General features: G+C 42.0%; 1 protein-coding gene across 2 annotated transcripts in view; it reads right to left on the reverse strand.

Annotated features, from left to right (window-relative positions):
• Window positions 1-1,412: 1,412 nt before the first annotated feature.
• Window positions 1,413-27,592, reverse strand: part of UNC5D (unc-5 netrin receptor D) — a 233,451-nt gene continuing 207,271 nt past the window's right edge. For both annotated transcript variants that reach the window (XM_044225400.1, XM_044225401.1), the window contains 3 exons: window positions 23,801-23,965; window positions 16,558-16,736; window positions 1,413-4,568 (listed from right to left, as the gene is read on the reverse strand). In XM_044225400.1, the coding sequence (XP_044081335.1) occupies window positions 4,364-4,568; window positions 16,558-16,736; window positions 23,801-23,965 (549 nt within the window). In that variant the 3' untranslated portion in view covers window positions 1,413-4,363. The remainder of the gene's footprint in view (window positions 4,569-16,557; window positions 16,737-23,800; window positions 23,966-27,592) is intronic.

Raw genomic sequence — 27,592 nt, forward strand, 5'->3', positions numbered from 1 at the left:
ACTAACACTGAAGCGCTAATAAAATTTTGTCACTTCCTGTAGGACAACATTTTGCTCTCCCATTTGCTGTGGTTGTGACCCCTAGTCCAGTCAATGGGAGGTACCAGGATTCAGAACATCGCAATGTTTCATGAGGAAAAGTAATGGAAATGGGCCACACGATGGGCCATAAGAATCATGTTTTCCAGCTCCTTCCGGTGTCTGTGACCTTCACAGATCTGGAACAAACACCTCTGAGGGAATGTTACCTTCCCCACATCTGCTAGTTAGTATTCCACACCTTTACAGAAGGACTAAGTAAGGAATTGCAGTGAAAATGGCAGAAAGGAAAAACAAGCACATGGAGAGGTCTTCCAACATTTTGAAATCCGTAGGTCAATTTTGCCAGAAGTTTGGCAAGTGGAGAATGCGCTCTAAAACCACTTACAGATGGTCCTCGACTTACGGCGGTGTTTCAACTGACTACTTTCTGACTTGACAATGGTACGAAGGTGGTAGGCATTCAGCAGAAACTGTACTGGCAGCTCTGAACCTCCATCTTTCTCTGGGCTAACGAAACCGGGGTTGACCGTCTCGTGATGCCGGCTGGACAGGGGCAGCTGAAGCCCCATCAGTCACGACCTCACAAGGATAAGCCACTACTACACGGGCAATCATTCCATCATTCACTTTCAGTACAGTCTTCGGTTTGTTACATGAGATTTTCAACATTTCATTATAAACGAGGCTTTGTGTTGGATGACTGTGCCTAATGGAGGCTAATGTCTGAGCACGCTTGAGTTAGGCTAGGCTCAGCTCGGGTGCTGGGCAGGCTAGCCGTAGTAAGTATATTTTCGATTTAAGATATTTCAATTTATGCTGGGTTTATCGGGACATGACCCCATTATAAGTCGAGGAAGATCTGTATACCATTTTCATACTCCACCTTGGCTTAACAATTGTGATGTTGAGAATTTTCTCAAGGGAAAGAGAAGCAGTAAATTCCAGGACTTTTAATCCAAAGAGAACCCTGTCTTAGTCATCTGACTTAATAACCCCTCTCAAAGTCAACTAAAAGAAAAAAAAAAAAAAAAAAAGGACCATGGCACCAGAGAACACCTGCAGCTGGAGATAAAAATAATAAAAAGAGAGAAAACTTCCCCTCTTTAAAGAGAATTGTGTCAATTCCTATTCATCTCTTACAAAAAGGCCAATAAAGTTTTTGTGGGAGTACATCTGAGTTTTACGAGACTTTCTGCACTGGTAAATGAAGTTTGCATTTAAATCTGTAGAGTGAGCTTCCTTTTGGCTTAAAGGATTTTAATGTAAACCAGTAAGACTGCTCAAGCAGTATTGTAAAAACCGTAAATTAGCTTTATGATGCAGCAGCAGTCTGGTACAGCTGTGAAGTGCACCATTTTGGTGGCATAATTTGAAGCCCTGTTTAAAGCATGACCATTAGACTGAAATGCCTTTGAGGCCTGAAAGATTTGGCATTGAGTGGGATATTTTGTAAAAAAAAAAAAAAGGAAGTAACCTGTCAACTATTAAAGCTCACTTTTAATATCTTGGTTCCTTTTACATTAGGGCAAAAATCTCTTTCTAGAGGGGCATTTGTGTTTTGATGGGAAGACATTAAAATAGAACAAGGTCACAGCGAGTAACTGAAAGTTCAGATGTCAGTGAATTCTCTCTGATCTGTAATCTCCGTTCCTCCCTGACACTCCTACACCCCCTGTGTCTGTACATCTCACCAACATGGGTTCTCTTTGGAATTCTAGTGTGAAGTATGATCCGGACATACAATGGCCACAGAATTTCATACATTTGTGTAGGAATCCCATGTAGAATTTCAGCAGAAATAAGAGAAATGAAAAGAGGGAGCAAAATGGACTGAAGGGTATATTTGAACCTTAAGCTGAAGTCAGCAGTGATTCATGTTAATTTGCTTCCTTTGTTATTCAATATGGTATGATGGTCACAGGCATTTATAAACACCCAGATTTTTTTAAAAAAAGTCCATGGGAGGAAATTCTAGACATTGAGGGATTGATGATAATCGCTTATCTTAAAATCTAGATTCTAGGGAAAACATTAAGATTTTTCATTTAAGATATAAAAAACGTATCAGCTCTAAAAAGGATCTGTGTGGACTCACAGAATATATAAAGCAATGATAAGGCCAATTAGAAGGGAAGAGGAATAAAGGGTAGGATGGTTTTAAAACAAAAATCCTCCAAGATAGAAACTGACAAAAGTGCTCAACAATATGTTTTCTACAAGTTATTATTAAACAGTCAATGCAAATCCTTTTTGGGTGACTGACCATCTACTTCAACTTCTTGCTTTTCCAGAAATGTTAGCAGGGGTGTCAGAATATTTGCCCTCTCATGCCTTCTCTTTGTTGTTCCCCAGAAGGAATAAACAAGTAGGGCATGTAAACAGAAGGGTCTTTTCTTGATCTAGAGATGGTATTTTGAAAATACGCTCGCAGTTCTAAGAGGATCTGTTTATTCTATATAATATGCCTTTGGTTCCCGAGAAGAGCAAGGTGCTTTTGAATTTCGTGTAGCAAAGTCTTCCATCCAATATAGGGGATCATCTATACCACACGTTAGAGAAAATGGCTAACACATTCAAGAGTTCTTAATGCCTTATCCATGGTATCATGAATTCTACCTATTTTTAGGTCTTTTGTACTTTGGTGGAGATTTACATTTTTTTTTCCTTTCTTTCTTTCCTTTTTTTTTTTTAACTACAGGACTTACAAAACCATTGTTGTTTTTAACTGACCATATCCCCATTGCCAAGTGTTCCCCTACTCCCCCATTCCCTGACTGTACTTTATTCTAATGTAGCCAACTTTTAAGTATCTGATCAGCCTTGTAGTTAATCTAGGTCCTTGGCCTTGCTTGTCCTGATTGTGGACAGCTAATTAAAACATCCACCAGAAGATGAGCAGGAACAAATCTGTGCCTCTTTTAGTCTACCAGGACATCTTGTCAAAAGTGATTTAACAGGATAAAAGATGGATTAAATGTTAAGATGGGGTTCACAAATTCTCTGTGGACTTCAATTTTCCACAATATCATTGGCTTTTTAAAAAAAATAAAATAAAAAGAATCTTTGAGCAACAGTCCTATGTTCATGGTCCCATAGAGAAAACATGCCTGGGGAGGCTGAGGAATCAGAGCTCGAAAGCTTCCTGAACAATGTATGTGGTTTCTGGGACACTGTGGTAGACCCATCCCTCACATCTATTTACTCCTATCATTTAGACCAAAGACTATCTGTTCATTTTCCAAGAGGCAAAAGGACGTTGCCCTATAGCCCTATGGAGAGATTTTGTGAAAACGCAGTACCAAGAGGCTAGAAAGTTTCAAGAGCCTGGATTGAAAAGTCGAGCAGAGGCCCTCATCCCCTTATAACAATGTTTAGAGACTGGGTCAATACCTCTATCCTAGAATTACAGCTTATCTGAGGCCCGTGGCATCTGCAGACCCTGTCTTTCCCTGGGCTCAATTTGACTGCCCCAGCCCCCTCCAAATCCACGTGGAGCTGCGTTCTAACAGCACTCTGCAATTTGAGTGGCTAAGCTGGGAATAGAGGGTTCTGTTTTGTTGAATTAGAAGTAACTGTCCATATTGAGTTTAATTATGTTCTGAAACCGGGTAAGGAAGGGGAAGCAAGAAGGTGGATAGATTGGTCTCCAGAAGAAAATGAAGGTGGTGTATGTGGCAAGAACTAGTTCATGGTCTGTCTTACCTTCTCCTCTTGTTTCCATTAAGTGGCTGAGATAAATAGGGAATCGGTGCTGGTGTGATGGACTCAGAGTCTAGATTCTAAATGCCCTCCTTGACGTTACCAAAGTCCTACAATGGGTTGGCAGCCCCGTTTCACTTCGCAAAGCCAGTTTTATAATGATTGCTGACATCACGGATGCCAGTTGGTAGACAACCCTGACAATCTGATAGCAGAATCAGCTGGCCCTTTGGGGCACATCATTAAAAACCTGTTTCAAAACATGCACGATTCAATGTCTGCCTTCCTGGCTTTATCGTGGCTCGTCTTTCCCCCGCAGTTACTTTCCTCTAGCTACGCCCTCACTTTTATCCTCCCCACTCCAAAGCTAAGAAAGTTCATCAAGTGTTAACCCGAGTGGACTCAGATGAGACAGTAAAGCCCTCTTATATTGAAGAGAGCTTATACTTTTCTCTATGAACATATTATACCTATATAAAATTCAGTTTTTTCAACCAGGGATTCGCACTGATTCTAAATGAAGGCTGAATTCTCCAAATGCCACCGGGCAGAAAGCTGCCTCTTTCCCATTTAAAGCAAATGTCCCGAAGCTGGCCGTCACTGTCTCATGAGCGGTCGTGGACTAGAGTCCATTTTGCCTGCTGTAGTTGAAGTCGGCTTCATCGAGCTGGGTTTCTGTAATGTTTGAGAGTTTCGTGTGTGTCCTCCCAATCTCTTCAAGGGCACAGGCCAGGGAGTCAAGATCACCATCGTGCTGATGACGAGCTTCCCACAGGTTCAAAATGACAGCAGATGGACTGCTTTGTGTAGCAAAATAAGATAAATTCCTAGACAGGGATTTTAAGAAACAAACAATAATGAAAATGAAAAAAGAAATAAAGGAACAAATAAAAATCACTATAGGGGCCTAAAATGAACTGCGATGGATAGTCTTATAGTAGGAGTAGGAGGTTCATGGGAGCTAGTTACAGGTCTCCAAATGACCTGAGGATTGCTCGGATTCGATATCTCTCCACCTCCTCAAACTCGGCGATCAGAAATGGGTTATCTTCCCTGTGCCTCCAAATCGTCCCCCTTTGTAACTATAACAAGTATCCCAGTAATTATAAATTTCCTTCTAATCTCTCACACTAGGACATTATTTTTGACTTTTCCTTCTATGCTATTGCTTTCTTTTTGATATACTCTGTCTTCCTTTGCCCTTTGAGCCATTAATGCTGGCTTAGGTAATACTTGCCAGCTTGAAAGCTTCTTGCTTTCATTCAATCTATTCTCTCCACTTGGAATACCTACTTCCTCTCTTCCCCTCTGTTTCTCAAGACCTTATATTCCTGTAATGCCTGGTTCAATTCTCCTCTACTCTTTGCCTAACATGCTTTATTTCTTCTCTGAGTTCTTCCTATTGTTGTGCTTAAAATTTCATATGACTAAACTGTTTATATATTTCATGTGAATTTTGCCCACCCAGCATGATTACAGACATCTGAAGGGAAAGGATCCTAGCTATTAATCTTCTGATTCTGCAACAGTCCTTATCATAATACCATGACAGGTGTTTATTCAATATCCATTGTCTTGAGTAATTGATTGCTATGAGCCTTTTTCAGATGATATGGGATCTTTGGTGAAAACAAATGGTAACCTTTTGGACGAAGACTTTGCTATGATGAAGATTAAGACAACACAAAAGATTAAAGGTCACAGTTTTTCAGAGGCACTTGTAGAGCAGGGATGGAAATGTCACCTTTGGTAAAATTTTGATAAGTTGAAAAGACTTTTGAGAGTCAACCAAGAACTGGTTATTTTGAGGATGGCACTATTTTCCCTTACCACATTCAGCATATAATCTTAAAGAAGACTCAACGTAACTAAGAGCACTGGGAAGAGAAGACAAGCTTTTAAGGGCACATTACCATTTACAAGCACCACACACACATACAGTAATTTTGAGCGAATAAAGTGCTATTTTATTCAAAGGTCTCAAGGGACTGCTTAAAGCTAGTTGGTCGCCAAACAGCAGAAATATCAGCGTACTATATATACTTTCTACTACATCCGAATCTGTAATTGAGAGCAGGAGGAGGCCAGCTTAAAAATGTTCTCTCTAGTTTCCTTTATCTTTTTCCTTATTCCACCTCCCCCACCCTCAGCCCCTTCCCCTCATTTGTAGTCAAATATAGTTATTTATTTCTACGCTAATGGAAGTGGCAAATCAAACCTTGCTTGGGCAATTGGAGGAATCCTAGTTCTTTTTATTTAAGAACTTTGTTTTGAGTATTTCTTCCTGGTCGTGGGCCAGTGTTTATAGAGAAAGCTTCTATACCTCTAGGTCTGTTCAGTCAACGGGCACACCCTTCCCAACGTCCAGGCAGAACAGAAACTGAAGGTGTAGCTGAGAAAGAGGCCTCCTGGTAGATTAGGTGCGGGTGGACGCTGGGTGGGCTGTGTGAGCATCTCTTTCCACATCCTTTTTGAGACTAAAGACCATTAACATACTTTTGTTCCCGGAATGGGTAAATACTTACGCACGCTAATGTTTCAAAAACACTAGAACAACAGCAAGCCAAACAAAAGCACAGATTCCTCATCTTTCTATCGAGGGTTTGTATTTTGTATTTTTCCCTTGAACAACAATGGACTGGCGTCCTGTGGGAATCACTAGAATCCTGGTGATCTTACTAACCCCCACATTAGGTTTTATTCTATACCAGAGGTTGACAAATATTTCTCTAAAGACCAGCTAGTGAATATTTTTGCCTTTAGGAGCTATATGTGGTCTCTAAAGCAGCCACTCAATGTTGTGACAACAGTGACAGCAGCCATGGACGGACACACGTGAATGAGATGAATACGAGGGAAAAACTTCAATGAGACACCATGAAATCTGAATGTCCTGCAGTTGTCACATCACCCAATATTCCTCTTCTTTTGATTGATTGATTATTTATTTATTTACTTACTTACTTATCTTACTTTCCAGACCATGTAAAAAAACAACCAAACAAACAAACCACCACCACCACCACAACAAGACAAAACAAAACAAAACAAAACCCTAACACTATTCTAGCACCTGGGCTCTAGAAGAGCAGGTGGTGAGCCAAATTCAGCTTTTAGGCCATAGTGCTGATCCCTGTCCTCTGCTGTCTTACCACCCAGGCTCAATTTCCAGAGGTGGTAACTATTTGAAAGAAGATGAAACCGATTTTACTGTCTTGTGCTGCCTTTGAAGGACACACAGGGCTTAGGCTGTTGAATCTACAAGTTAAGCATCCTGCCTCAAGCACTTTGAGCACTTCATCTTCAGTAAGTGTTCTGGGACTCTGACCTTTCCAGATATGACAGGAAGATCCGGGCATAAAAATGCAATAATATAAAACTCTGGGAGAGGCATACAGAATAGGTTTTGGAGGCCGGGATGCATCTTTGTCCCAGCATGATATCAGAAGTCTTCATGAATCCGTGGTGGGGTTGGGAGTGGGGATGGGGAGGTGTGTGTTCTCAGTACACCCGCCTCGAGGAAGAGGAGCAGGACTGGCGAAGGGCTCTGGTTCTCCAAAGACCTGCCAGTGTCCGTCCTGATTTGTAGAATAGGCACCCAGGGCTAAAGCAAGCTAAGTGATCAAAAGAGGCAGAAATATAACTCTCACTTGGCACAGGTCTCTGAACATATTGTAACAAGCGAAGTGTGCTCCCCAAAGCATAGCTCTGATTTATCCTCTACAAGCACATTCATCATAACACACACAAATCTCAAATTCCACTTAATTCTGGTAGATACATACAGGAACATAATCAGTCTTATTAAAAATGATTCCGTTAGCTTTGTGATAAAGAGACCTCCTATTAAATTACCTTTACCCATCTACACCAGAATAATTTGTGTATAAAAGACCCTGAAATCCTAATGCAATAGGCTATTCCTCCAAGATAGCTGGGTTAATTTAACCATTTACATGCATGCAAATGCGCGGATTTTTGTTTTGTTTTGAAAATTGGTATGCCATGCATCTGTTAGGTGGTTTCCATACTGCCCTTTTGGAATTATTCTGATCCCAATCTATATGACTCTTTTCTCTTCGTAATGGTGATACATTCGGACACTAGCAGGTGAATGCACACACAATTCAGGGAATTGTGTTACTACTAGAGAATAGAATTCATAGCAATAGTTGGTATTAAGAAATTTTCTGAATGTCTTAGATTTTTTTTTTTTAAATGAAACCAGAACATTTAGCAAAAGTAGAAGTCTTAAAATTTAGGTGGATGCCTCAGAGTAAAACTTAATTTTTTTCTTTCTCTTTGAAACATGTTTAAACAACTGAATATTTATTGTGCTGGTGTTAGATGCTTCAAACTTTTATTTTTTTATGCTCTGAACTTCAGGTGACCTTTTGTCATAGCCTTTTAGGATTCTGATAGACTGAGATTATTTTGAAAAAATAATTTTTTCCCTTTGAAAAAATAATTTTTCATTTTTTGCGGTGTCCTAGAGGTGCTGCATATTATATAGGTAAGAATACTCTTAAATTTTAAGAATTGACTTTAGACTCCTTTTAGGTCTTCAGGTCAGTTTATTTGTCCTAAGCTTTGTAGATCCAAAAGAAAAGATGAAGCCCCTTGAAACTCCCACTTACAGTAAATCATAAAAAACAAAAACAAAACAAAAAAACATGCTAAGACACCTGGATAAATTTCCCCATGTAAGTTTATTGAGTAGTAATGGTTTATCAAATTTAATTTTGTTTTGTTAGAGCCTCTATGCCTTCTATTCACCTGCATTCTGGGCAGGAAGGAGTGGAGAGGAGGGAGGTGGTTGTTTCATTAAAGTGATTAATTTCCTCTTTCTGAGCCTTTTCTATCTCCATCCCTTATCCTCAATTAAAAATCCCACGGTTGGGGTGGAAGCCAGGACAAGAATTGGGAGCATGAATCTTTACCTTTGTGATTTCACTAGCTAGACACAGGCCAACCTATCATGATGTATATGGTCCAAAACCAAATTTTTATGCAGAATCCCAGTTTTCCAAATACATCTTCAAATTAATGACCATGTTAAACGAATTACAGAAACTAGGTTAAAATTTGAGGATTTCTGGAAATAAGGACTCTGCTGTTCCCATTTTTGGATGCGAAGAGGAGAATTAAGGGCCCATGATAGAATTCTGCCCTCCAATGTCTTTACACCCTATTACATAACATGGGCTAGTGTTAGGAAGAGGAAAAGTGACAGGGTACTCTTTGGTGTGAATTTAGAGATACCACCTTTTCTTAAGTACTTAAAAGCATATTCAAATGTAAATATATTCAGGAATAGCGACATCAGCTGACTAATTCCATCAGTTAGCAGGAAGGAGGGCCGGCAAGGGTCTGTCTCAGCCCTAACACACGGAAGCTCTCATATTGTGCTCGCACTGGAGTTGGCCTGGCTCAGTGTTCTTAGGTCCGACTGTGTGTGCCCTATAAGGGCTCCCTTTCATTCTGAATTCCAGATAACAAACTCTTGGTGTCTCAGAATCCTGCTATGGTGGGGGCTGTAATCCAAGGTGTAAGGTCCTCTGGTGACCAACTGGGAGAATGGGTTTCCTATTGAAATCTAGTTGGGGACCACATTAGAGCTGCGGCTTAATGTCATCAGCATGGAAGAGCCCCTCATACGAGGGGCATGCTGTAAATTAGTTCAGAATTGAGGATTTCACCCAGCACCTTCAAGTGGGGGAGGGGCACTTATCCCTGTAATCTTCTGGGCAGCAAGTCTATTTATATTCTACAAACTTGCCATTTACATCTCAGTCAACTGAATTGTTTTTGCCTATAAAAAGCATATCTTAAAAACAGCTTCTTTCCGAGTAGGCTTGTGGTATAAAAAGGGAAAACTAAGTTAAGCTGCCCATAACAAATAGGGAGCCATGGTTTATAGAAGCAGTGCGTAATCCTACTGTTAGTGCCAGAGGGAATGGAAACAGAATCCTAATGAAGAAATATTAATATTCCTGCTATCATCCTCATGGTCTCATTTAATGAGAGCCTCGTATGTGACCAAAACCAACCCTCCATATGGTTCTTTCAATGTGGATGGAAGAGAAAAGCCATTCATATTGAACAGCAGTAATTGGACACAACACAAGCATTTGTCCCGTCTGTCAGGCTTTCATCCCCAAACTTCAGCCTCCCTGGGGTTGCACTCAAGTGCAAGGCCGTGGGCAGGGGTGACCCACAAGGACAGGGAACAGACAGTAGACAACATGGAGTCCCACTCTGCCCTGCCCTCAGACAGGTGCATTCATTGTTTTAGGCCAATTAATGTGGCCATGAAATTCCTCTTAGTTTTTCCTTTTGTCACATCTATTATCCGACTCCTGAAGGGGAATGGCAAGGTTGTTTTGTGTGTTTTGTTTTTTTTTTTTAACTGTGAAACATTTAAGAACCTGGAGTTTTCAGGGATACCTGTGAGTTGCCAAAAGAGAACAAGGCCGGTTGAAGACCCCATTGTCAGTTCTCTAGTCTCGTTCCTCACAGGATGAAATTGTCTATGACAATTTGTCCTATTTCAAAGTAAAGGGCCATGAAAACTACCAAGTCAGATTTCTAGTGTTTTTTGAATTGGGATGTATCAAGGAAAAATAGGTCTCATTTAAACCACTTTCCCTACTCCGTAACCTTGAGACATTTTCAGCGTCCTGAGGGTGAAGGAGAACGACCACCATCCGTTCCGCGAAGCCCCCGGTGCTACCGCAGCGTGAGGGAAGCAAGCGGTATTTAGGCTGCTCCCTTTGCAAAATACTCAATATGGGTTTAATAAAACCTCGCAAGTCACTGAAAAGAAACAGTTAATTCCTTAAAGGATACTCTAATGAACTAGGTAAAAATCCTTCCTCTCATCTAATTTTCGCAAATGATGAACCCATCCTATGCAGGCATACCGACGCCGGCCGGCTTTGTCAGTTCTGTTTGAGACTGCTCTTCTGAAGGGGGTTATTTAGGCTGTAAAAGGGGCCTGGGCATGTCCATCTTTTCTGAAAACTCTGTTAGCATAAAGGAGGAGACCCCATTATTCTTTCGAGGATCCCTACAAACTCGCCCCTTGCCTAGAAGGAACCAACAGCTGCACTTGCTCCAGGATTGGCCGCTTCAGCTTCCTCTTAGTGTGCGGTTTCAGGAGTCCGTGACCTCGGTGGAATGGAGCTTCGCTGTGCTGGGTCCCTCTGGCTTCACTGGGAGGGCTCTCTGCATGTCACCCCCTGCATAAGCCTCCTGGGCCAGAACCAGGAAATCTGATTTGGCTTTCACCCTATTTTGTCTCCAAGGCCCCGTGTAATGCTATCCCCCTATATATTAAGTTTCCTTGAAAGTGTCCTACAGGTGTCTATTTTTTTTTTTTTTTTTTTTTTTTTTTTTTGAAACAAGGGCCTCACATCCATTTTTATTACTTGAAGTTTAGGATTTGTTTTCTAGCCTCCAGCCCGCATGACCAAGAAAGGGGAGTTTGGTGTCATCACGGTAAACCCCAAACCACAGGAATGAACCCTGTGTGACCCCCCTCAGTGGCCTGCCTAGGAAGCTGGCATCCTGTACGGCTTTGGTTCTCCTCTTCCTCCCTCACCCCAAAAGGCAGCTGGCACGGGGGCTGCTCTACTTCTGGTGAATTCTCAACCGTTCTTCCAAGATAGATGAGGAAGCTGCCTTGTGACCTTCCTCTGTCCTCCTCCACTGCCCTCTGGTCATTTCGCCGTTCCCGTGCATCCAATTAAGAGGGTGGACAGAGAGTGAAAGGATATGACCTCAGTATGAGAAGATTCTGTTTCTCATTAGAGGTCCTGGTGAAAAAACAGGTTATACAGCCCTGCTTCTTAGCCATGAGGTCTGAGAAATTTCATTTGCTCACAACTGCCACACTATCCCTCACAAACATTAACAGCCAAAATGAACTATTTTAACCCCTGACCAATAAGAAATATGTTTTAGTTGACCCTTGTGGGGACTACTCCGCAGTCCAAAGTCCAGTATCACTTTTGACTGCCCCCCTCCCCCAACCAAAACTTAACTACCACTAGCCTACTGCTGACTGCTGACAGGAAGCCTGACTGATAACACAGCAGCTGACACAGACTTTGTATGTCGTGTGTAGTATATACCGCATTCCTACAATGCAGTAGGTGAGAGAAAAGGAATATTAAGAAAATCACAAGGAAGAGAAAATACATTTATAGCACTGGACTGTATTTACTGAAAAAAAAGAAAAAAAATCCAAGTATGAGTGGACCAGTGCAGTTCAAGGGTTCAACTGTGTTGTTCAAGGTTCAACTGTGTACTATGACGAAAAACTGTTAATAAGATGTAATTATGTGCTTCTTTCCACCTTGGCAACCTCTCTTCCATCTCGGCTGCTCCCCCTCTGCTCAGACTCCCATGTCTCATGCACTTTACCCAGCAGCCGTTCCCATAGCAACATGGTCAAGCTGGCTGTGTTTTCTCAAGGGTTTCTGGAATATGAAAATCATGAGGCCTTAAAGAAGAATGAGCTAATGGGAGAATTTCGGGGACAGTGTGAGAGCCGAGAGAAGAGATCCGAATCCTCCCTCACGTCAGCCATGTAAACTGTTGTCCTTGGAGACCAATTTTCAAAATCCTTTGACGCTTAGTCCTATCAGTCCTATTTATGAGGGAGAAAGTTTTTAAGGTTAAGCAAGGTTAGTGTCCAATGAAAGTTCATGTCATTCATTCAAGGAAAAATGGCTGAATTTCCCCTAAGGGGAGAGAACCCCCTTGGGGGGTTTGACCATCACTAACCATACAAAGTGTCTACACAAGTTTAGCACTATAGGCTGAAGCAGTTAAGTTTCCCACATGAATCTGTTTGGTCCATAGTGATGCTCCCCACTGTCGACCTTCATGCTGCCAATTCTTTATTTCTCAGCATTCCCCACCCCGCCATCACGCAGGGCAGGAGCACCGAAGTGGAGAGTGACTGCAGCTGAATGGAGAGAACAAATGTGCAGTCTCAGCTTTGAAATGCGGCGAGTGTGGACTCTGAGTAGCAGTGAACGTCTGCTCACGGCATCTATAATTACAACTGCTCTCGATGACATTCTTTCTAGGCTGTGCGGCTTTCTTAGCGCGCTCCATATGCCAGGCGAGTGGCAAGGCCACCTGTGTTGCCGCCTCATAAGACACACCACTGACATTTCTCACATCCCCATCGATTGCTAAGCCTTTCACTTGATATTCCAAGTTCTCTTCTCCCCCTATTCAGATCTAAGTAGAAACTTGTTCGGCAAAAAGGCAGATTATCATCAGTGACATTTGCATTTTCCCAAAAGGAGGGTAGGAGAGCATTTTCACTGGCAATAAAATAAAAGCAAACGTTTCCCTCCAATCCCTTTGAAAACTCTTCCTTCATGATTTGAGGGCTGTGGCTTTGCCAGCTTTTGGATACGTCTGGAAATTGAAAGGAGGGGGAGAGGCAGGTGAAAAGTTGCTGTCACGAGATTACGGAAAGTGAATTCTCTAACAGGAGGCCCGTGTGCTTGGTCATCATCTTTGTCTTGTGATCCCAGGGTGGATGAGCTCTCAAGCAATTGACAATGTCAAACTTTGGTGTCTTAACACACATGAATGATGAGATCCATGCTATATTATTTGTAACCCTAAGAGAGCCCAGCCAGTGATTTAGGATTATGCAATAGGAAGTTGTGACAAATTACATCTGAAAATCCCATTCCTCTCTATTATGTAGAGTATCTTCCCATGTAGGAGAAGACAGATTTTTGGTATAGTAATGAAAACATAAAAGGAGTTTGACCATTTCTGCAAAAGGAGAATGAGTTACCGTGGTGCAAGGTGGTTTTCAGCAGTCTTTACTCTGCTTCTGTGAATATGCTGGTGGCTCTTCTGTTGGAACCAGCCAGTCTGCAGAAAGGGGTCCCCTCCCCCTTCCCACACCCCAAGCTTGGATGCTGAGCTGACTGGGAAGCCTCATCTCCTGGTGTTCCTCTGACTGAAGCAACAAGATCCTATAGAAATCTTACTAAAGGAGGGGTCAGCAAACTACAGTCTATAGGGCAAATGCTGGTTGCTTGTTCTTATGAAGTTTGTTAGATAAACAAGCATAGCTGTGTTCCATGCATCTTCTCTGGATGATTCCCATTAAAGAAACGGGGCTGAAGGTGCCCAGCAATTACCATGGATCCTATATGGCCTAAACTATTGCCATCTGGTTCTTTAACAGAAAGAAGTTAGCTGATTCTCAGTATAAACCATTCTTGCTTGGTAGACGACTTTTGGAGGGTTAAGCTAGAGAATGAAGAGGGAGTCAGGACATGCCATTCGCTGAAGTTGAACATGTCCACCAAGGAACATGTAAAGTTAGTAGATTACTAATGGATGTATTCACGCCATCCTATCTTGCTATTAGTGAGAATTGCAAAGAGTGGCACTGATTGAAAATCAACATTTTCTGGGGGCACCCAGGTGGCTCAGTTGGTCAAGCGCCTACCTTTGGCTCAAGTCATGGTCCCAGGGTCCTGGAATCAAGCCCCATGAGTTGGGCTCCCTGATCATCAAGGACCTTGCTTCTCCCTCTGCCTACTGTTCCCCCTGCTTGTGCTCTCTCTTTGTCAAGTAAATAAATAATATCTTGTTAAAAAATGAAAATGAAAATGGCTCAGTTGGTTAAGCGACTGCCTTCGGCTCAGGTCATGATCCTGGAGTCCTGGGATCGAGTCCCATATGGGGCTCCCTGCTCAGCAGGGCGTCTGCTTCTCCCTCTGACCTCTCCCCTCTCATGCTCTCTCTCTCAAATAAGTAAAATCTTAAAAAAAAAAGAAAAGAAAAGAAAATCAACATTCTCTGGGCACTGTGTTAGAAACTTTGCATAAAGTAGGTCATTTGTGTTTCTTATGTCAAGGAAATTTGGGCCTTCCTGGAGAAGGGGTCTTAGCGAAAGCCTGAAGCAAGCAAACAGGCACACCAAGTGTTTATGTCAGAGGACCCTGAACACCAGAGGGGCGGTCTGCTCCTGCACAACCATTTCCTGCTCATGAGAGAGCACGTGACACAAAAGGTTGTTGACTCAAGTCTCCCAGTCTGAAATGCATTTTCCCTACTGTGCAAGGGCCCCAACCGCCTTTGGGGACACTTGTCGTTTTTGTAGGTAGACCGTAAGCAGAGAATGAAATGGAATGAGGCAGGAGGAATGTGTGCAGACTCATTCAGCAAATGAATGATAGCTTCTGTGGACCCACAGATATTCTGCAATAATGTTCATGCAAACGGTGAATTAAAAATCATCAACTCTTAACGTCAGAATGGATTCAGTGTTAATGCAGTTCGAATTCTATGAATTGTAATTGTAGAAAAAGAAACAGCATGTGAGTGATGTGTTCAGGCAGACTGGTATGGATTGTAGAAGCAAGGATGTCTTATGGGGCCCAATCTGCTCCCCCCCTTTTTTCCCTTGTCAACCAAATTCTGTTGTCAGGGTTGGTTTCTCATTCTTGTCCCTGTGTTGATCAGAAAGTGAGCTTGATATTGTCATGGTGCTCATGGGTTATAAATGAGGCATCTCCTCCCTTTGTCCGACTTGCTGGGAAATATTCAACCCAAGTTTTTTTTTTTTTTTTTTTCCCTGTACACATAGACTTTTCTATTCTTTCACTTTCAATATACTGCCTCTCAAGAATGTATCTATTCTTTCCGGGTTTGCTTGTCTCTGCAAATTCCCTTTCCTTTGGCAGCCATGCCTCCTTCCTTGATTTGCCTCTCGGAGCCTGACTGCTTTCTAGTTGGGTCCTTCATTCTTGGATTCCAGATCCCTTTTGAAACCGGGAATGGCACTCTATCCTTTCCTGGCAGACATTCACCTCCCTTTCAGAGAAGAAAGAGTCAGGTAGATGTCTGTGGAAATCAAGGACTCAAAATGGAAATGACAGAGTGAGCCAAACAGTGAGAAAATAAGGCTTTGCCTCAAAAGAAAAAAAAAAAAAAATGTAAAAAAGAGAACCAGAGGAAAAGGGAAGTAAAAACGTTCTGGCCAAAGTTGCTCTCCTTTCCATTCATTCTGGGACCTGAGGGGAGGTGGGGGTGGGGGAAGAGAGGTATTGCTTGCCACTGCCCTCTCCCTGCTGGTTACCCTTCCAGCCCAGCTAAAGCTGTCTGTCCATCAGTGCTGCCCTGGATGCCATCAGTCTTGCTTCTCATCAAAAGTAATCAAGTCCATTATGAATCTCTCTATTCTATTCTCAACTCCACTACAGTGCTAGCATTGGTAATGGTAGTCCGGTGAAGCAGCAGACTCATTCACATGCCTGGGTCACCTGCTTGTTTCATGTCCCCTGCCTTCAGACCTGGGAATTCTCATCCTCAAAGGTCTAATACCGACGTGCCCACTTTTGCAGACTGAGCGTGTCCCCAGAAAGGGTTAAATAATGCCCAAGGTGGCCCGATGGCAGGGAGGAGGCTTGAGCTGCTCACTTCTTTGTTTCTATCATCACTGGCTCATGACTGTGCTGGGATCTCCCCCAGGTACCAAGATGACCTAATCTCTACCCCCATTTGGGTGGCCCAGGTTAGCCAACCTAAAGATGCGACCAGGACCAAAGTAAGACTTTTCTATAATGTCCCCAAGGGAGAATGGGTGGAAGAAAATGCTACAGCATCCTGTTCTTATCCCTTGCCCACATACATACTCAGGCCTCACAAGAAATATGGCCAGAAGGATTGATAAAGATATCAGGACCTAGAAACCATATGGATACACCCAACCCCTTTGTTTTCAAAACCCTCAGGAATGTCTTCTTTCCTGTTATCCCCAATTACCTGTTGATGCTGTTTTTCTGTGCTAACATCTGCCAGTCCTTGCCTTTGGCATTGGGGGTATCGAAGGTGGCACAAATCCGCTGTCTGATGGAGTATGGGATTTTGAAGGCTTTGGGGCCGGTCTGTGCAGGGAAAGTGCTGTCCTCTTGTGCAAAGAAAGTGATGGTTTCTCTTTCACTCTACGAAGAAAGAAAGCGTGGTCAGATCTAAACGGAAGCGTTACCGATCAACACTTCTATTTATTTAAGAAAATCCATTAATACACACGCACAACAGGCCTGCTTGTTGTGAGGGACTCTGTAAAATACATTGACACATTCCCCTTTCTTCTAACATAATAAATAACTTCTCCAGCGGCCTCGTGAATCACGTGCTGGAGATTTACAACAGTGTCTTCCACTCAGGGTGGCAGGGGAGTCCGGTTCCTATACCCAGGGAAATGTCAGGTGACCGTAGAATTAAGCCTTTCTTTTTTCTTTTCTTTTCTTTTTTTTTTTTTTTTTTGATCTCAGGGATAGATCTAGAATCAGTAGGAAGAAACCCCCAAATGACAGATTCCAGTTCAGTGTAAGGAATGACCCTGTGATAGAGCTGACCAAAGACAAATGGGCTAAGCCACATTGCTGGCTGGGCAGGTACCCGTCAGGAAAGCCCCAAAGGGGAACTGACTGAATATTGATCATCTTTAAGTTTGTGTTGGCCTGCCCTGGTTGTGAAGTGTGTGATTCCATAGTAAATATCTTGGTCTTGTTTCAGAATGACATTGCTTTGGGCATATATGAGCCTGCCATGAGTCAGTGAGGTGGTCTAGAGCCTGTGGGGTGGTGGAAGGTTTCTGCCTGCTGCCCGCCCACTCTGCTTCTGATTTAGAGCTGTCCAACGAGGACTGGTGATTTCAGTGCCTCCTAGCAATCAGATCATCATCCCCAGATATCTGTGAGATTAAAGTGGCTGCTGACTAGCGTATGTGAACCAACAGAATTTCAAAGCCTAAAAAGTATCTGATTGAATCAGTCTCCTGTGACTATGATAAGTTACTGGACACAAGGGATTCTTCATTAAGGCATCTAATCGGATGACTATAAATTGAGATTTTCCAGGGTGGGCCTGACCAAATCAGATGACCTTTAGACAAGAGAAAAGGCATCTCTCCTGCTGGCCTAGTAGAAAGCAAACAGGAAGGCTGTGAACAGTCTATGGAGAGGGGCAGGGAGCTAGAACCTGAGGGCATCCTCTAGGAATTGAGCGTGACCCTGGTCCAAGAGACAGCAAGAAAATGGGGACCTGCAAAGAATTAGATTTGATCAACAATCTAAATAAGCTTGGAAAAGGACCCTGAGCTCTAGGTGAGAATGTTGTTTTCAGTCACCACCTTGATCTCAGCCTTTTGAGATCCTGATCAGAAAACCCAATGATGACATGTCAGGACTTTCGGCCTACAAAAAAATATGAGACAGTAAATAGGTATTGTTTTATCCTGTTAAGTTTATGGTAATTTGTTATAGAGCAAAAAAGAAAATAGAATAGTAATAATATAAAGAGGACTTAAAACATCAAATCTGACACGGGGTTAAGGGAATAGTTAGGACTATTTAAATCCTAAGAACCTATCCTTCATGTTAGGAATGTGTCCTCTTGTGTTTTCCTTTAAGCCAACATGTGCTGTTTATGAACTTTTCTGGGAGCCTGCCCTGAAGCTTTTTCCAACATTAACACCCCTTCCTATGGCAGGCACCACAGCCATGAGAGACCTTCTTGGCAAGTGGCCAGGCTCACATAGCTGTAAACCTCAGTGAGTGTTATGCCTTCAAGAATCTGTTAATTGAGGAAGCTGGCTCATGCAGAGATCTTATTAATGATAATATGTTTTGTTGTTCCATAACCATTTGACACAGTTACATTTTGAGGGCTGTGTCTTAGATACATGGTGCTTTAATTCATTATTTCCAAAAGGGTATCTCAGAAGATGTTCCAAGAAAGAGCCGATCTCTGGTCAAATACATTTGAGAAATGCTGCATATTATATCTTCTGCTTGGAAATTCAAAGTACATATTATCATATTAAATAGATTCTACTTACTGGTTTTAGTTCTAGTCCCTGGAATATTATAGAACAACACTCATCAAAATTCTTCCAGTATTTCGTGTTAGCGTGGGGTAATAGAAAAAAATCATGGTTTTCAGAGGCAGAGGGAACCTTGCTTTGGGGTATAATTTTATACTTTTTAGCTCAGCGACCTTGGAGGCTCCATGACATCTGTCCAATTTCCTAATCAGTCTTTTGGCATTTTTTTTTTATAGACGCCATAAAGGTTATGAAATGTGGTGAGAATTATCCAGGTAGTTTGTAACATGGCTGAAACCAGAAGTCTGACTTCCTAACACCTGTACCAAGATTCATTTCTCTATGCCACCCTACTGCCAGATAGGCAGGTGATTAAGAAAAATGCTGAGCATTATTAGATCTATGCTTCAGGAATTAAAAGCAGGAAGGGCTTCCTGGAGGAGGCATTTTGGTGGGCCTCGAAGGATGGTGGTCCAAAAGCTATTGACTGAATAGAAACTGAGTGGGTCACTAGTGATTCTTTGCAAAATGAACAATTCTTATTATACGTTAGATGGTTATAAAATGAACCAACTCAGGCTTCTTGATGTATGAAACAGGTTACGAGAAACAACATTTTTAATCATGGCTCATGAAATTTCTCCTAGCCTTTAAACAATGTAAATCAAAAACAGTTTCCTTCAATTTCCTGACTTAAGGCAGGAGGTTGGACTTTAAAAAAAGGTAGAAACCGAAGAGAGGAAAATGAGGAATTCTGTGCAAGATAACATGGGAGTTGTCATTACAAACTGGCATCCAAAGGGGGTTCACAAGTGAAACTTAGAACACTGAAAGTATCCCTGACGGGTGACTGCATAGACAGGGCTGGCTTGTGCAATCTCTTACAGCATCTTTGAGTGGACCAAGCTCACCAGGCTCTGCCTTTACTGTTGGCAGGAGAGACACCACCCCAGACCCACAGTGCGCAGGACAGAAGTGGTAGGATTCCAAAGTGAATAAAGTATTGTAGGAGACTGACTCTTAAGTATTTTTTCTATTTTTGACACTAATAAGTGGGCCCCCATTTCCCTCATAAAGTTTCCCAATTCAAATATTTGCCATGCGTAAGGATGACAGTTTATGTAACATTTATGGTGCATTCTAAAAGACAGCTGGGCCAAGTAATAAGAATCCTGTAGATACATCACATTTTCTGATTGTTTAAATTAAATATGCAGAGGAACAGCAGATTTTCATGCTCTGCACATCTGAGATAAGAAGCTGCTACTTGGCTAGCTGGGGAGTTGTAAATCAAGGAGAAATTCCAAGTATTCTGTCTATTTTGCAACAGACAAATCATCCCCCAACCTTCCACCACTTTTGGAAGAAAGATAAGAGAACTGCTTGAAGGGAAAATTGTAACATGCAAGTTTCCCATTTAAGTTCTTTCTATAAAAAAAAAAAAAAGGATTTTCCAGTAATATTACATTAACAAGGGATGATGCAATAAATTACTTAGGGATTCTTCTCATCTCTTCAATATTAGTAAAATTATTTTGATTCACTCCACAATTTTTGGATTGTTGATACCGTTGCTTTTACAGAATTATCAGTTGGTGATAACCGTTAGGTAATTCAGAGAGGTTACATTTAAAGAGAATCACCTGCTTTTACAGATAGACCCAGTAGTTGCCCCTCTAAAAAAAAAAAAATAAATAAAAAAAGTACATTATCTTGATCACTGAAATAACTTTTAAGTGTGAAAATGACAAGGATGATTGTATTTATTTGGAAGGCCATTTAGATGAGAGGCATGAAGGAATGTTGAGCATGGGAGGCTCAACATGAAGAACCAAAGGCCTTCAATGAGGATAATCACTGCACTGATTCAGCTATTTAAAATAAATATTATCTTATAAATACAACCACATACATACATACCTCTTTTACTTCTCATGGTTCCATTGTTAAATTCATGAAACACACACTAAGAGATCTATGAAAGTAAGGTAGGAAGTTGGAGCTCTGAACTTAACAATACAGAGAATTTTTTTTTTTTTTTGGAGTGGGAAGAGGAACAGATACTTAAAAAATTCAGATGTCTTTGGAAAGCTTCAAAAGATTGATTTCCTTATTATTCTTCTTATTATCTTTATGAAATGCTATTACTAATCATGAAAACCACCTAATGCAGGGTCTTCCAGCCTAGAGGCCATAAGGAATGACGCCCTTACGGATCTATTATGCCCAACTCACTGACTGATACAAGTTCATGTCTAGAATGTATCTTGTCTCCTACTTAGGTAATCCCAATTTCTCAGCGCTTTACGGATCTTTACTTTTTCTGAAACTGTCTACTACAAAAAACCAAGTCATTTTTAGGGTAAGGAAGATGCTTTGTATTCATGAGACCTATCAGCAGATGTATGTTTCTCCCAGGAATGAGACAGTCCTGGAGTTGGAAAGAACGTGAGAGATCAAAAAAAAATTCACTGAAGACCTCCCTTTCCAGGCAGACAGACATGTGGGAAATCTATTCTATTCCTGAAGACCTATAGAATGAATACTTATGCCAGCCTGTCCCATCCTTCTGCAGTCTTGAGAAAAGAACTTCCCAATTTTCACCTACTTTCATACTCGAAGACAGAATTTTCGATTTGTCTGTCACTAGTGCCTAAGCCCCCCAGAAAGAAGGCTTAGGCTTACATTATGCACAAGTCAGTATTGCTAAATTAGACTTCCCTCCGAAAGTTGTCTAGAATGGAAATCCAGACTTTGACCTTGATGCCAGGTACCTCGGTTGGGAACTCTGACTCCCCACTATTGGTTTTATCATCTTGAGCAAGAGGGTTGACCTCTTTGAGAAAATGTTACATCATGTCAAATTGTGACAGTATAGTATTTAATCCACAGAGCTGGATGGTTACATCTTAAAGCAGCATGAAATGGTACCGAACCACAGTGGCTTTCAAAAGTTCTTAATTTTCTGCTGACAAAATAACAGATTTGCTTAAGAAATACAGTTTATTACACAGAGATAGAGATGCCCTGGGCCAAATGCCAGCAGTAAGCCTTGAAGCCATTAATAAAATGATCCTTCCAGGGAGGAGGTTAGGGAGAGGGTGGTGGGGTTATGGACATTGGGGAGGGTATGGGCTATGGGGAGTGCTGTGAAGTGTGTAAACCTGGCTATTCACAGACCTGTACCCCTGGGGCTAATAATACATAATATGTTTATAAAAATTTAAAAAAAAATGATCCTTCCAGGATTGAAAGTGTTACTAGAGCTTCTAAAATGGGAGTAGCCTCATACTGGATAGTGGTAACCCGACAATGAATAAATATCATCCAGATGCTGGCCTCTTACTATCAAGAGATACCACGGTGTTGTCTTTTTCAGGGCATTTCAAAATGATTGTAAGCTTGCAAAGCATTAGACAAGGAAATGGAGAGTAAAGGGTAAGACTCTGTTTATTAGCTCGTTTTCCTCCCCTGCACTTCCAAAATGTGTTTAAGCAAGGAGCACAGGTACCAAGCTGTATCAGCTCTCTCACAGTCCTTTAACATGGATTTCCTGTAATAGCAGAAGTTGGTCCTCACTATTGGAGTGCCTTAAAAAATAAAAACCCTTTAAACCTCGAATTCCTGCGTTGATCTGTGATCCGACATTTAGGGCAGTTTGCATTAGAGGTCATCTTTCCATCCTGCCCTTTCATGCTTTTCTGGACACCAGAAGGAAAATCGGCTTGGATTTTCCCTTTGTGTTTATTTGAAAACTTTCCTGCAATTTTTTAATTTTACTTTGAAATGTATTGTGTTAAATATGCCACGACTGTTGAAGAAAGAGACTCTCAAAATATCCTATGTTTCTGGATCTACCTTTCCCATCAAAACCACTTTACCACACAATATTAACTGGCGATAATGCATGCAAATGCTGCTCAAACATGTCAGTTAAGACAGCTATCAGTTTTGAGGCACAATCCTTTGGAAAGCCATCTGCATTTCAGAAAAACTATTCGGGGAATTAGCAATGCTCACTTTGCATAAACAATGAATTGAAATGAGAATGAATTGAAGTGATAATGCTATGAAGCTAAAGGTTTAAAAAAAAATGAATTGAGTGGTATGTATATACCATTTGTTAAGCCTTCTGCCAAACCTGAATGAATAAATACATATTATGTATATATTTGTACATAAATATGTATGTGTGCCTGTACACACGCATGCATATATATATATATATACACACACACATATATATATACATATATATATATATATACATATATATATATATATTCTACTGATGAGCAATAAGATGCGTTTTTCTACACTGCCCAGGGATTACCTTGGAATTCCTCAACAAAAGCATCACATGCTTCCCCTCAGCTACTCTAGCCCTCTACTCTCAATTAACTATTCAGGAGGGACTGCCATCATCTCCTCTCTAAGCCAAGTTCACAGCCATGAAGCCATTCAGTGGTTTAGGGCAAATCAGAGCCGTGGCGGAAATCAGGTGTCTTTTTGCAAAAGTGAATTCTCTGATTCCCGTTCTAACTCTGCTCTTCAGTAGTGATATGACCTTGGACAGTGTCCTCTCCCTCTCTGCACTTGTATTTCCTTACTTTGTAGTATGAGACTTACATCTACTCTGTCGTACATGAGTGCATCGATGAATCTAGATTCAGTGGGAGATGGGGCTATGCAGAACCCTGAATCTGGAGGCTAGGAGATCTTGTAAGACCATAGGGAACCCAGGTCCTGAAGACGATTTCTGGAGAACCGATCAGAGCCAGGAGAAAAACAGCCCCATGGTGACCTTGCGCCTGCCTCTTCATGGTACATGTCTCAGATGTACCATCAGCCACCAAAGAATCTCAGGATATACTCCAAACCTACAACCGACTGTTAGATTGCTCACAGTTTTGTATATAAAAAGCCTTCTACTAGTTCTTTCCCCTAAGAGCTCTTCACGGAGCATAAGCTCTGATGGGTTGAGTTTCTCTGTCCAACAGGAAGCTCAGTTCAACTGTCAGCCCGGGAAATGTTTATTTGCCCTTATGGGAAGCGAGGATTAAGACTGAGTGCATTCCGAAGCTCTTTTGGACCCTGTGTAGCATGACTGAAATAGGTACATTGACATTAGTGTCCTGTCAAAATGGCGTCAAATGGTCCTGCCAACCAAGGACTCACCTCCAGGATGGACGTCTGCACTTGGAGGATCTGTTCATGGCCTTTGAGCTGCCGGATGCAGATTTTGCAGGACAGCTGGGTGGTGGTGGGCGTGTAGCGCTCCAGGGAGAAGGCACAGTGCAGGGGCTGCCTGTTACTGCACCACACGCGGGAGAATGGGACTTCCTGCAGGGAAACGGGGGACAGAAGAGGGCTGTGGTGTGCAGAGCCCGGCTGAGAGGAGTGGCGACTCGGAGAGACTTAATGGCAATAATTATGATGATGATGACAACGACTGCAGCAGAGAAAATTGCCCAAGCGACTTTGGTGGAATTGTTGTAGAAATAATGTTCCAGCATATGCCAAGCAGCACAGAAAGTAATTAACGTCAATTCCAATTGATAACATTTGAATTCCAAAACCACAGTGCCAGAACTCAGATTTCACTTGGTGATACACACAATTAGCATACTATCAAAAGTTCATCCTCATGTTTTCCCATGGAAAAAAAAAATTTTTTAGAAGACTCCTCTGGTCCATCCTTCTTCTTAAGCCTGGGGTAGGATGGTATCTTTTCCCTTAAGTGAAAATTATTCTAAAGAACTGACTGACCAGAACATATCCCAACACCACACAAACTCATACAGAATTGTATAAACAGAACATGATATTGCTAATGTATCCAACATAAAAATTATACTTACTGCCGATCTCTCTCTCACACATACACACAGGCACGCACACACCCTCCAGAAAGAGACACAAACAAACTAGGCTCCCCAGAACAATCCTGTTTGCCAGCTCCTCATTCACTCAATTCATCTGTTCAGCAATTATGTGCACGGTGCCTGCTAATGACCAGACGCTGTACAAGATGAACAATAAAAAACAGGAAACTAGGTTCCGTCTCTACCGTCACAGGACTTATAGACAGTTGAGTGGCAAAACCAATTTTTACTAAACGAGGGGGGAAATAATAAACTCTATATACATTAGCCTTTTTCCCCATTACTAGTCAATGCCTGCCACTGAGCAGACCATGCTCAGGCACGTGGCTTTATAATAATGCGAACTAGAGGTCACTCACTGATACTCTTTCATCTACTAAAAAAACTCTCCTTCCTACGCAAATGAAGCTGAGATTTTTGGCAATGACCATGTATGACCAGCCTCTTGTAAGGTTCATCCTCACCTTTTTCTCTTTTTCTCATTGCATTAATGTGCTCTTTTTTTACCTGTAACTATAAATACCATTTCTCCAATATTCACACTGGCAGGTGGCAGAAGATGCATCAGGTTTGGAGGTTTGATACTCTGAAGTGTGACTGGTGATAAAGCCATCATGTGTTATGAGACTGGCGGCCATGATTAAAATTCAGTCTCCTCACTTGGAGGAACTAGGGGTAATCTAGTTCTTCCTGGCTCTAATGGGCGCATCATTTTTTCTTAGTTTAGTTTTCTCTGTGGATTTTGGATGCTCCTGGGGGCGGGGGGTGGGGAGGGTGACCAGCAAGGAGGGATGGACTCTGACTGTTGTCCTCTTGAAGAGAGGCGGGCTAGCTGAGGGAGTCTGAGAGAAGAAACTCTCGCCCTAACTCCTACCTCACATCTCAGTAAGGAGTATAGGCATTGTGGTTTTGTTTCATTCGTTCCTAATCCTAAACTGAGGGAAAGACAATGGAATTTTCATTTCAAGAAGCAGAGAGAAGTGAGGTAGATTGGGGAGGTCCCCCGGCAATCTCTGGAGGAGGTCACTTTCCCGGCGACATCAAAAATGACTTTTCACCTGCACCAAATTCTACACCAGATAAATAATAATATATATTTACAAGTTCTGACATTTCTTCTTCTTCTTTAACCTGACTCTTATTGTCTTCCTCCCGCTAAGGCTGCTTCCATTTTACAAGCCGTGGGTAACCCTTACTTCATGATCTCAGGCTCCAACACTTCTCTCTCTGCTTGCTGAACTCATCCCATCTGCTCACAGACGCTCAACTGCCACCTCTCTGTGGTGAACTCCCAGTGGCTACATCTCTGGAGTTTATCTCATTATCAATCACTGACATTATACCTCTAATGACTACAAATCATTTTATTTGGCCTTTACTTTCTCCGAGAACTCTACCTTTTCAAAACTGATTATCACCATTCACTATCTTGTCCTTCTCTAATTTTCCCATCGCCATTAGTGATCCTCCTCTCTCCTCATTAGAGCTAACTGTAGTGACCTACTCCCCAGTCTCCTGCTTGCAGTTTCTACAATACGAGCTAATGAGGGGGTTAGGGCTTGACCGGAGAGGGAAACAGGACGCAGTTGATTGGTGTTCGTCAGGAAGTAGCATCGTGATGTGTCTTTTACCTCTAATCATGAGGCGGGGGGGGGGGGACACTGATGTGACCAGATTGCTGGGCACTGTGCTCTCATTCCCAGAATCCTTTGCAATGGGGACCCAGTATGGCCCCCTGAGTCTCCTGCCTTGTGGTTCCATTATTTGTTGTCCCATCTTCATCTTTTTAAAAAAAGATTTAATTAATTTATTTATTTGACAGAAAGAGAGATCTCAAGTAGGCAGAGAGGCAGGCGTGGGCGGGGAAAGCAGGCTCCCCGCTGAGCAGGGAGCCCAATGTGGGGCTCAATCCCAGGACCCTGGGACCATGACCTGAGTCAAAGGCAGAGGCTTAACCCTCTGAGCCATCCAGGTGCCCCCATCTTTATTTTAATAGCCCTCAAATGAACTCTCCTTCAAACTAGTACTTTTTTTATACTTCCTTTGCACCACCCCCTTCCATGAAAGAAACTGTAACATAGGGCTCAGTGGTTAACTGAGAAAACTAAACGAGTGCCTGGGTGGCTGAGTTGGTTAAGTGTCCGACTCTCGATTTTGGTTCAGGTCCTGAGCTCAGGGTTGTGAGATCAAGCCCTCTGTTAGGCTCCATGCTGGGTGTGAAGCCTGTTTAAGATTCTCTCTCTCTCCCCCTTCCTCCCCCACCTCTTAAAAAAAAAAAAAAGAAAAGAAAAGAAAAAAAATTAAGGTTTTTGTGTTTTTAAATGGAAATTTGAGTCTTTACAGTGTAACGTAAGTTCTTGGATGTCAGAGCCAGGCAGAGCTGAATTCAAGATCCTGCTCTTAAACTGAGCTCCTTATTGTCTGGTAGATCTGAATTCTTTTTTTTTTTTTTTTTTAATATTTTATTTATTTATTTATTTGACAGAGAGAGAGATCACAAGTAGACAGAGAAGCAGGCAGAGAGAGAGGGAGAGGGAAGCAGGCTCCCTGCCGAGCAGAGAGCTCGATGTGGGACTCGATCCCAGGACCCTGAGATCATGACCTGAGCCGAAGGCAGCAGGTTAACCCACTGAGCCACCCAGGCGTCCCATGAATTCTTGATAATGCTTCCTAACCTAAAACAAAACGAAATAAAACAATGGTACTGGCCATTTATTGAAAAGTATCTTCTCTGGTATAATTTGCTACATTTCTCCAGAGAATGATGGCAGAAAGGTAAGAGAGTGAAGCCCACTGCAGAGACTGTCTTCCCTTGTGGGAAGCCATGAGAATCAGCACACACTCCTCTCTTTCCCCTTTACATCCCACTGCACACAATCAAAACATTTTAAAAATCTGATTTTAAGACTGTCTCGAAAGAATATTTCTTTTTATTGTTGGCTTGATTAGCAGCTGCCAATAGAGCTCTACAAAACATTTAAAAGTAATGGAATTAGAAGCATCGTGATTAGTGTGTTGTCAGGGCAATCATTTTTGCTTTCGTTTATTAAAACAAACAAACAAAACGATCACGGGCACCCGGGTG

This window comes from Neovison vison, chromosome 11 (genome assembly GCF_020171115.1).
Source record: "Neovison vison isolate M4711 chromosome 11, ASM_NN_V1, whole genome shotgun sequence".
Lineage (NCBI taxonomy): Eukaryota > Metazoa > Chordata > Mammalia > Carnivora > Mustelidae > Neogale > Neogale vison.